The sequence below is a fragment of the Solanum lycopersicum genome, chromosome 11 (genome assembly GCF_036512215.1).
Source record: "Solanum lycopersicum chromosome 11, SLM_r2.1".
Taxonomy (NCBI): Eukaryota; Viridiplantae; Streptophyta; class Magnoliopsida; order Solanales; family Solanaceae; genus Solanum; species Solanum lycopersicum.
This window is the reverse complement of record NC_090810.1, coordinates 3,389,220-3,401,357: the sequence shown is the minus strand read 5'-3', so window position 1 is coordinate 3,401,357 and position 12,138 is coordinate 3,389,220. Positions and strand designations below refer to the sequence as shown.

At 30.6% G+C, this 12,138-nt stretch overlaps 1 protein-coding gene across 1 annotated transcript; it reads left to right on the top strand.

Moving 5' to 3' along the window:
* The first annotated feature begins 4,911 nt into the window (after window positions 1-4,911).
* Window positions 4,912-12,035, top strand: LOC101249417 (phosphoglycolate phosphatase 1A, chloroplastic). Its single transcript, XM_004250025.5, has 11 exons — window positions 4,912-5,450; window positions 7,095-7,162; window positions 7,344-7,436; window positions 7,511-7,582; window positions 8,122-8,193; window positions 8,888-8,947; window positions 9,067-9,119; window positions 9,493-9,590; window positions 10,198-10,297; window positions 11,401-11,504; window positions 11,591-12,035. Exons 1-11 carry the CDS (start codon window positions 5,195-5,197, stop codon window positions 11,695-11,697), a joined length of 1,083 nt encoding a protein of 360 aa, XP_004250073.1. The 5' UTR covers window positions 4,912-5,194; the 3' UTR covers window positions 11,698-12,035.
* Window positions 12,036-12,138: the final 103 nt, after the last annotated feature.

The window sequence follows — 12,138 nt, the reverse complement described above, 5'->3', positions numbered from 1 at the left end:
TCTTCAACTTTCTATAATTATTATTAAAAATCATTAATACTATTTTAGAAAAATAAAATGAAAAATTAAAATTCTTCTAACTTATTAATTATAATAATTTGATTTTCCTTCTATAAAAAAGTCATGATAATTCCATTATGATCATCTTTCTACTTTACAACAATTAATTACATCAACTTTAACATTTAATAATTGGTTGAGTTTAACAGTTTATGAAAATGATTGTACATTTAACAGCTTGAAAAGTTAGTTGAAAAAATACTATTATTATAATGAGTTATTAAAATATAATTAAAATTCCGCATATGGAAAATCAAAATTTAAGTTATATATATCAATATTAAAAAGACGTTTTGTAAGAGTCGTCCATTTTAGCTCATTATAGTACGATAGTCACCGAGTTTATTATATTTTTACTTGAAATATTTATCTATAATTATCTAATAAGTAATATGCTTGGGTAAATGTTTTAAAATTTTGTCTAAAAATCGAACCGACTGATAAATTTAATTGAAGAAATATTATTGATTTGTATTATTGGATTATTGAATTTAACGGTTTTTAATTAGCATTATTCTTCAAGCTAATTAATATTTCAACCAACTTCTCATCTAAATTAAGGTTGTCCTTCCTAATTTTGGAACATCAATATTTTTCCTAATTAATTTTCATTTATTATATTATTTATTTGTTTGAAAAAGTTGATCCCCTAAATCAATAGATAGAAATAAAGAGAAAATTTATACTGAGTATAGTTTGATGATATATAAATCTTACGTAGCTCGATTCATATTATATTTTTATTTATACGACTTAAACTCAAAACTTTTAATTAAAAAAATAAGAAATTTCATTCATCGGCTACATAATTTTTACAACAATTCAAAAGTAAAAAACAACTAATTTTTTAATTAAAAACTTAACTAAACATTTCTAAATCTTTTGTACAAGCATTTTATTTTTATTTTTATTTGAGAAGCTTAATTAAACAAAATGAGAAAAAGTAAAACAATGAATTACAAAAGACAAAATATAATAGAAAGGGGGCCTTTAGGATGTGACTTCTTTTCCAATAGCACATGGTTGTATATTGAAGATAATTTTTTTTTTAATTTTTATTTGGTGTTCGGTATTTAAATTAAATATTAAAAAAAATTTTAAATTCGTATAAAAATATCTCACACAAAGGAGTAAGGAGTTTTCAAATAAAACTATTTTGTATTTCAGGAAATTTAAATCGAAAATCTTTAATTCAAAATAAAGAAATACTTATTACTCGTAATCTCATTTATTTCTTTGAATTTAATTAGAGCTAATTAGTTGAGGGACAAAGTTCAACTATATTATTAAATATTCTAATTAATGTCATTTTATATATGGTGCTGATTTTTCAATCATTAATTGTGACGGCCATTTACTAGAAAAGTAATGTTTTGTAGCAAAATTTCATGTGTCACAAAGTAGTTGCTTTAAATACCAAAATTTATTTTGTGCAAAGTCTTATAAATAGAATCTGATTTTTATTTTAGGAAAATAAGATATATGTAGATTTTTTCTTTTATTTTTGTGAGATACTCAACTTATAAAAAATATTTTTAAAGTAAGAATTATAATTTTTAAAGATAGTATATTAACGCTGAATAACAAGATATAAGATAAATACAATAATGATGTATATATTTAATAAGAGACGATCCGACTATTAAAAAGGAGGACTAGTCTCCTACTTTTATTGGCTACGTCATAATGTACGACAAGGCTTAACTATCGACTGGTCTTCTATTTCTTCGATTTTTGACCTTCAAACTTTCCTATAGAGTCGTGTCTTTATGAATAATTCAACTTGTTATGTCTGATTATATCATATCTGCTACAATTAATCTCTCACTTAATTTTTACAAACATATTTATTCATTTCCTATTCACAAATATGATAAAAATTATACTTTAAAATATGAACTAAATAATCGATGCGAATAAATTTTTACCCTACTGATTTGTGAAATGTGGGCTTAAGGTTTAATTTAACATTGAAATATACTAATCTACCTACTAGGGAGTTGGGGGTTGGATAAGGAAGAAACTTTTGCCATAAATTATTCATAATAAAATGAAGGGCCAAGAAGTAATAAGAAAGAGTATTGGGTTATTTGGGACCCTATTTCAACAAACTTATTAAGTTTTAGATTAGAATATATTTTTTTATTCGATGTTCGATATATTTTATTAGCCATTAGATAAGTAAAATCGTGTTTGTTCAAGGTTCATTATTTTAATATATAAAAGTATTCCTTAACATACCTTTATTGGAAATTAGATGTATGTGTACGTATGTGAAGACAAAACTCAGTGTTGGATTCAAAATTTTGACCAAGGAATGTCAAAATATAAATAAATAAAATCAAGTAGGAATCAAGGAATGTCAGTACGTAATATTTATACATACAAAATTTTTTTTTTACCAAGCTAAGCTATGTAATTTTTCGATCAAAAAGTATATGATCGACAATCCTAAAAATATATGTGGCTCCGCCACTGCATCAAACTTTACGTATATGTGACAAGTGTGTGTTGCCATCTCTATAGAGAACGCGTTTATTATTATGATTTTTTCGATACTCATAATATCTCTAGATTTTTATTGTTTTTTGAAAGTTCTATTATTATAAAGAATATAAAAATGTCAGACTTATTACATTTTTAAAGTCATTTTATAATCTAAATTTGGAACTCATCAATACATATAATTTAGAACGAAAAGATTTGTATTCATCCCATCACGACCACGATGACTAGACATTTGCCAACAACATGGGGTGTAATTAATTTGATGCATCATTCTTCAACATATAATAGCTCCTTTGATGGAGACAATTGGTACTTAGGGTTATAAATCACAAAAATAAATAAAATAGTACTAGTAAAAAGAAAGTATGGGTCATTAATTATTTTTTTCCATATTAACTACAATAATTTTTTAATGGAATATAATAAGTTGTGTTTGCCTTAATACAGAAAAAATATATGATTGGAAAGTGTATACAAATTATTGACTTTTTCTTTTACGATAGTCGAGACCCTTCTATGACGTGGTATTAGACTGGGTAATCGCGATAGACAAGTATTTCGAAGTAAAAGAGATTTCAAACTCGGAGCAGGTATGTTTCATTATCAAGAAGTTGAAGAAAACATAAAGTAGGTTTCTGGTGAGTACATGTACAACATAAGAAGGAGTTGTAGGAGAAGCGTTACGAAAAATGATTTTTATGTGATGTAGAATGGAATTAAGCACATCAAGTGTTTTGTGTACTAGTAGGTAACTATTAACGTAAAAATGATGAGCCGGAGGGGGTCAAACGCACCACACTAGAAACAAGTTTGTATTCCAGATTTAAACTCGAGATATCTTTGACCTGATTGGTAACTATAGTAATAGGCTGTCAGTGGAATATGAGCTTCTGAAATTATTCATCAAAAATTGTGGGCCTCTGACTTGGTCTATTGGTCCAATCCAAATGGGAAAAGCCCAATCAACTCAAATGGAAAAAGCCCAATTGCTTGTTAAAAAAAGGACGAATTACGCGTATAAGCAAATATATACTAGTTAATTAGTTAATATAGCTATAATTTGTCTTAGTTATAACTTACGACCTACTTTCGTCTTAATTACGCCGCTCAATTATTTAGTTTTGTATAATTCACACGTTTATATAAGGAAAAATTATATAAATTAGTACATTTTAATAAATAGTTACTGATTTTAGCAATACTTTTTATTTACTATCATTTATAACAATAGTATGTTAAATCTGCAATATAAATTAAAAGTGAATTATGTATGCAATATATATGAATTATAATTATTTTTTGAAATATATTATGTTTGTTTGGTAAAAATCTGACACGTTGTATTATAAGTGTATTAAAATGTGTGATAAATGTATTATTCATCATTAAAACTTGTATTATATATGAATAATAAATTGTTCTTTGTAATAAACTTGTATTATAAATGAATTATAAATGAATTAAAAGTGATCAAGTGAAAAAAAGATATTATTGCTATAAATGGTAAATATTTTTATTTTAGTATATTTATGTATGTTTCCCTTTATATAATTTGGAATTTGTATAACTTTCGTATAATTCGGAATCTGTATAACTGTTTACACTTCTGATGTATGTAATTGTGTAAATTCGTTATTTCAAGCTTATACAAATTTAATTAAATTATATCAATTACCCGCAAATTATACAAACGAGACACTTAATATGTGGTTACAATCCGTAAATATGCAAAACTATAGTTATGAAGTCATAATTAAGTCTAATATAGTGGCTATTTGCGAAAGTTTCTCCCAATTGAAAGCAAATAGCCGTCATCGAGTCACTTAAACTAAAGATATTTGACCGAATATATAATACATGTCTTATTCACGTAAAATATATATACATTTACAAAAATAACACTAAAAAAAGAGTAATATTGAACTTCTGATCGTGTTTGCTTCACAACAAACTTTAAGATCTACAAGTTTCACCTTTTGACCTTAAAAGTTTGCCCACGAGATAACCATGAGTTGAAAGTTTAAAATCATTCATTTTTATGTTCAAAAACAACTTTATTGTAATATCAAATGTAGGGGGTCTGAAAGGGGTCTTACTTAAAGACAGTAGAACAAAAAACACTCTTTTAAAAAATGGTAAAAAAAGAAACAACAACTCATTTTTAACCCTAACGAATGCTCGCTGCACGAATCTCAAATGAGTTAGACTCTAACACTAATATCAAAAATTTATTAAGAAATTAAAAGAAAATGAATAATAGTAAGTCCTGAAAAGACGTGTTGCAACAGATGAGACCGTAAATCCTGAACACGGAAAAAAAAGTCATTAGTAAAAAGTACTTACTTCCCATTATAAGTCCTAGCGATGATGAATCTAAATTGATCGAATTCTAATAGAAATATAGAAAGAAGAAAATGAATTAACAAGATAGCAAAGAAGAAGAATAAAGTTAATTCCCAGCCTTGCATTTTCCATCTTAATATATATCTATCTTCATCCACACAATTTTTTCATATAATATTATTATTTACTAATAATATACCAAATTTTTTATTATTTTTTATATTCATTTTAGTAACAAACTCAAATCAGTTATTGGAACAGAAAAAATAAAAAATAAAAAAATATGCTAAGCATCAGAGTAACAGCAACCATTTCTTCTTCTTCAACTCTTTTCTTTACAAATTCCAAAAAAATTTCGAATAAATTCTCTTACATTTCAAATCCATTGAAAAATTCTTCAAAACCCATTAAATGGAACTGTAAAAATTCAAGAATGGAGTCATCAAAATCAAGTTTTGTTACCAAAGCTTCAGCACAGCCACTTACAAATCCTGCAGAACTCATTGATTCTGTTGAAACTTTCATCTTCGATTGTGATGGTATGATTTTGGATTTTTTTTTGATTTGGGTCTTTGTGTATTTGATTAATTATGCTGGTTTTGGGTGTTACTGGGTCATTTCTCGATGTGTGAGTGTCATTCTTGTGCAGGAGCTATGTTAATCTTTTCTGTGTTGTTTTATGTGTTCTTTTCAGTGTTTTAGTGGAATTTTTTGTATGTTTATTGGAAGATGTAGTTAAAGGTGTTTCATTTTGGGTGTGTGTTTATTGCTGTTTGGACTCTTCGAAAATGTCGATGTGTGAGTATATGCTCTTAAGTAGTGTATTTTTGGAGAATTTGAACAATATAGGTTCATTGACTTGTTTCATATGATATAGACAACTTGAGATTACTGGGTTTTGTTAAAGAATAACAAAAGTCCCACATCGGTGGTTAATGAAATGAACGGACTCCTTATAAGGCTTAGGCAATCCTCCTCCCTTTGAGTTAACTTTTGGGGTGTGACTTAAGCCTAAGACCTAATTTTACATGGTATCAGAGCAGGACCCGGACCCGAGCAATTTAGCTTTTAGGAAGTCGATTTTTTTTTAAAGAACAAAAATGCTTAGTTTAGAGAATCGAGGTGTTTGGCCAAGCTTACAAGGAAAAATAAATGATTTCGAGTGATAGTGGAAGTTGATTATTAGAAGCTAAAAAGTAGTTTTTTTCCCGAAAACGCTCTTACAACCTTGACAAAGCACAAATTATTGCTACGATAAAATATTTTTTAGATTGATTAGCCAAACATAGATTGCTAGTCTTCAGAAGTACTTTTTCGAAAATCATTTTTAACAAATAGCACTCAACAGAGAGAAAAAACACTAGGTGACTTCTTTCTATCTGTCCTAATCTTAGTGAATAAAGTTACCTTCTACATGTTGCGGGTGGAAAGTATCGGAAAGAATTAGTCGAAGTGCATGAATACTCTTAAAAACGGTGTGATATATCATTTTGTTGCACCTTCAATGTAGCTTTTCAATCTTTTAAACTACCAATGTGGAACTTTGTTCACACATACAACAAAGTTAAATGCCATTCATAAAGTGGATAAATATTAAATATGTAGTAATCATGAAGGAATAAATCAAAGTGAGGAACTTAAATTCAGAATTTCTTATAAAGGATACAATCTCAACTCTCATTTTAAGTATTGTGTCTGGCCAGAATATGACATCTGATTTAGAGTGCATTGAATTTATTCTATACATAGTGAGAATAAAAAATGAATACCCCTATTGTATGATGCATTTTAGAGTTTTTTATGCGATAGTGGCATGACCTAGATGAAGTAGTTTTAGGAAGAATGAAAATTAAGATTTTTCCTGATACATTCGAACCTCTTTATAACAATGTCTGTTTGTCTGAATATTTTTGGTTGCCATAGCAAAATGCTGAATGTAACATAACATGAAATATAAGTAACAATGAAAACTTGTTCGTTATAGTGAAATGTTGTGAAGTATGGTGGTTATTGTAGAGAGGTCTGACCGTTAGCATCTTTAACAGGTGATAGCCTAAGTTTCTTTTCCTTTCCCGTATCATCTTTTGTCGTAATTGTCCCCAAAGAAATGTTGATAATATGTTCCTAGCAAAAAGTTGAGTAAGTTACTTAAAATAAGGTCCTTTTTTCCTCCACTATTACAGGAGTTATATGGAAAGGAGATAAACTGATAGACGGAGTCCCTGAAACTTTGGATTTGCTCAGGGAAAAGGTTAGTGTTTCTAATGATGGGATGCTTTGCGTACTTAAATTTGATTACAAGATTGCTTGTAGCATTCAATTTGTAGTGATTCAAACCAAAGTTACTTTATTCATAAGAAAAGTGTGGCAACAAAATCATTTATTATTGAACTGGTTGCTCCATGTAACGTTTCGGTAACTTCATTCTCCAGGGAAAAAGATTAGTTTTTGTTACCAACAACTCAACAAAGTCTAGAAAGCAGTATGGGAAAAAATTTGAAACACTTGGTCTTAGTGTCAACGAGGTAAGTTAATGGTTCTTCTAGTTCATATTTATAACTAAGTGGATCAATAGTTCTTATAGCAAGTCACTTTCCAGGAGGAAATTTTTGCTTCATCCTTTGCTGCAGCTGCATATTTGAAGTCTATTGACTTCCCAAAAGATAAAAAGGTAAGCCATAATAAATTCACAGCATATTTTCCTATTGTTGAGCGACTATAAATGTCTTTTAATCTTGTGGTCTTAATCATGCCACGTGGAAAGTTGAAATTATAGAGTTTCCAAAAAATGAAAGAGATATTCTTTTTTAAATGGACTAAAAAGGAAAGTAAGACAAGCAAATTGAAATGGAGGGCGTAAAATTCAACTTCCAATTCAAAAATTAGACATTTTTTCTACCAGCATGGATCCTTTAGATGGTTAACGGATTTCAGAATCATTGTGCATTTTCATTCTCCCAGATACTAATGGTCTTCTGTGTTGAGTTATTGAATTAAGAATAGGAAAAACTACTGTCTGATAAGTAGTGAATCTCATATTACATTGCGTCTAATGCTATCAGCTGCAGTGACGTGGATTTGTGGTATATCTTTTGACTGTGTCAGTCACTTGTCCACAGACCCAAAAATAAAATTAAATCAGTAGCATTGATTCACTGCAAAAAGCCTAAAATGTTTTATCATATTGTTTAATTGGTATGCATTTTTAAGGTGTACGTTGTTGGTGAGGATGGCATCTTGAAGGAGCTTGAGTTAGCTGGTATTCAATATCTTGGAGGACCGGTATGCAGATAAAAATAATATACAGTCCTTTCTACTTTATGAATAAGTTTTGATATGTCTTGCAGTTAATAACTTTTGGCCTCTGATAGTTTTTCACCACAAATAAATCAATAAATTATTAAAATTTTTGTCTAATGGTCTATGAATGAATGTTTATCTTCTCATTCTAGTTACTAACCTGTGGAACTAGTGATATGTTGTGTTCTCACCTTATCGCCGTAGCCATTTTTCTTACCTAGTAGAAATCAAGTCTTCTAGTTATTATGATTATACCATGTCACTCATTTTCTGTCTTTGTTATGTTTTTTCCTTTGTCAAGTCTTTTACTCGGCCAGAAGATTGAGATAAACAAGACTTGCAAAATGAATAGAAACAATGGATGTCATTTGCATCTTTCAACCAAAATTCGTGTTTACTTACACTGCAGACTAAATTACGTAACCTTGGAGCCAGAGTGCTGCAATTTGAACCATGCCTTGGGCACTTTCTTTCAACTATGCTTTGAAAGTTAGAAAATGATCCCACTAAAATGTTTACTTTGATAACATAGTTTTAAAAAAGTTCTTTTCTTCTCTTTTTATAGTTAGATTTCAGAGAGAGAGAGAGAGAGAGAGAGCTACAGAGCATTTGCTCAGTGCCTTCTTTGGTACTAGATTCACATTTGAACTGAATGCTGTGTTATTCTTTTTAACAGGAAGATGGTGACAAGAAAATAGAGCTAAAGCCTGGATATATGATGGAGCAGGATAAAGATGTATGCTTCATTTCATGCTTCTAAATTTATTTTGTTCTCATGTGTGTTCTACGTTTAAATCAGACTAAGCTCTACTATTTTTTGAATATATTGTGCTGAGTTGTGTCTATACCTTTCAGGTTGGAGCTGTTGTTGTTGGATTTGACCGCTATTTCAACTACCACAAGATTCAGTGAGTTGTCCTTTTTATCTTTTCTGTATCGTTTTCTCTGCCGAATAATATCTAACAATGAGATTACTTTGTTTCGGATTTGTTCGGAATATTCTATTTACTTAACCACTCATATAGTACTTTTATCTTTGCTCGAAGTTCTGATCATCTATCCATTTTGGCTATCCCATGATAAAATACTCCCCTTGCTGGAGGACCTGATTCAGACTAGAATTACTGTCTGCACATATAAACCCTGTATTCAAGACAAGACTCGGGGAAAAGTGAAGGGTATTATAAATGTACAGGCTTCCTATGTCGCGCATTCACCTGTCTGTATAAATATTATCTGACCTGTTGATATCATATCTCTAACTTGCTTTCTTTAATGAAGGTATGCTACCCTGTGCATACGTGAAAATCCAGGATGTCTCTTCATTGCTACAAATCGTGATGCTGTTACCCATCTTACAGATGCTCAGGAATGGGCAGGTTATTCCCCTCTCATGCTTTAAAAGATAGGTTCACATGTTTGTTCTGTGAGTTAAATCGTTCATTAACAGAAGTTAGTTGTTGAACCCATTCTCTGTTGGACTTAAATCTACTTGGCACCAAAATGATTATTTCTGTAGTCGTCATGTTTCACTCGCACTATCATTTACAGTAAGAGCTTTTTCTTGCAATCAGAATTTATCACATGTTATTGCAATTGCGACGTACACTTCAATTCTTTTCCTGTTTTACCTGTTTACGCTTTCGTCCAAGTCATTATCTATAGAGCCTTTCGAGCCATGTCATTTGCTTTTTCATCTGAAAGAAATGTTGAGGTGTTAACTAGTTTGAATAGTTGATTACTGAACTAATTTGGATCAACCTTGTTAGTCGTTAAACTCGAGGTTATATAGTTAGAAAGATGACAAGATTTTTCATTTAGCATTTACTTAGTCATCAACTTATTGCCATGTTAAGGTGCTACTCTAGCTAATCTTTTTTCTAAATTTCAAGTGTCTTCTGCTTTGATCATTCTGTACAGCTATAACCATGAAATATTTTTTCCATATTTAAACTAAGCTGCATCCTTTCTGTTCTGTTGCTTCAGGTGGTGGTTCAATGGTTGGTGCGATCCTAGGCTCTACAAAGCGTGAACCACTTGTTGTAGGAAAGCCCTCAACCTTCATGATGGACTACTTGGCTGATAAGTATGGCACTAATTTTCTACAATATTATGTCTTGTCCTACCTCATCTTCTTTATTTGCACTCTTTGTCATTGTCTTCTGCTCCCTTCCCTTTGCTCCATTTCTTTGGCCGAATGGGCTCTCTGCCAGAGTCCATCACTTTTTGATGTGTAATTCAGTAAGCTTTTCTAGTCATAAAAGTTAATGCTGCTCCAGAAGCTCGTGATTCCCGTAAACGAACTTTTAGCTATAAATATTAAATAGCTATAAATGCAGGATTTACACATTGCCAATAAAGGTAATTGAAACTTGTAACTTATTACCATTGACTCTTCAGCAGTGGCGGAGCCAGGAATTCCATGAGGGGATTCAAAATATACAAGAATGTCATACCCAGAGTTTGAACTTCTGACCTAAAACAATTTTTGTACCACCTTTGCAATATGCTAATATCTTCACTTATAACAAGATGATTCAACACTAAATATATATGCAAAAAAAAAAGGGTTTTCTGCAAAGAATTTTTCTGACAGGGATTCAATTAAATCCCCTCGTCCATGTAGCTCCACCCCTGCTCTTCACTAGCGTTATATTACCGCTAGTTATTTCAGATGTATACTTGTTTAGTTGCTGATGAAACTTTGTCATCCTATGATGAATGCTTCATCATGAGACTTGTTAAAAAATATACTACCTTACTTCTAGATCAAGTTTGATTTTGTGCTCTCTAGTTGCATGTTAAGTAATAATACTTTTTAGGCTTTAGCCTTGAAAGGGTGACCTAAATGTTTGCATCATGCTTATGTAGGTAGTATTTGTACCGTCTCTCATAAAAGAGATAGAAAGAGTGTTTACGAACTTTTTCTTCAACTTATGTATACTGAAGGAGTAGTACTGGCATTGTGATGTATCAAGCAATTTTCTAGATCAAACATGAACTAAATCCTTCTATCATTTTCAGGTTCATATTCATACGAAAAAAACTGTCGTTCAACGTTACAAAGTTCTTTATAGAAACTAGTTTTCATTATGCATTTTCTCAATTCTGTTACAGTGTAGATGTGAATATAACTGGACGAGTTGAATAACTTCTCTTTCTTCATCTTCTTTGACGTTATCACAACAGGTTTAAGATACAGAAGTCGCAGATATGCATGGTCGGTGACAGATTGGATACAGATATAGTGTTTGGACAAAATGGTGGCTGCAAAACTCTTCTGGTTCTCTCAGGTATCTCAGAAAGGAAAATTTGTTCTCCTTATAAGGCATATGCTTCAAAATCTGTCATCCAACACTACCTTTTGTTCATATTCTAGGCGTGACATCTCTATCGATGCTTCAAGATCCCAGCAACTCTACACAACCGGATTTCTACGCCAACAAGATTTCTGATTTCCTCTCCATTAAAGCGGCTGCAGTTTGAGCAAATCCACTGATTACGCGTGGCGATCCCATTCTTTGTGTTTGATGTGTTTACAAATGCACTTCATTTATGCATCCCAGTTTTCTCTTGTAGCTAAAAGAAGATGGGAGTTGAAATTAGGCATATGAGAAATTGCATAATGCAATGTAAAGTGTACCATTTTAACTTTCTAGATATAATAATGGAAAAAAAATGGAGTCTAAGCTTTAAAATCATGATGTAGTGAGGCATCTTTTGATTATTTTTTCTTGTTTGGTGCATAATGATGCAAAAATTGGAATGTCATGATTCATATGCTTCAATTTAGTGAAGATGGAATGTCAATGCTATTGTAAAAATATTAATTTTTTTTCTCGCTATCTCAGAGGTCAGGTAAGGTTTGCATATATTCTACGTTTTCCAAACTTCACTCTGTAAGACTATGTTGTTGTTGTATTTTTA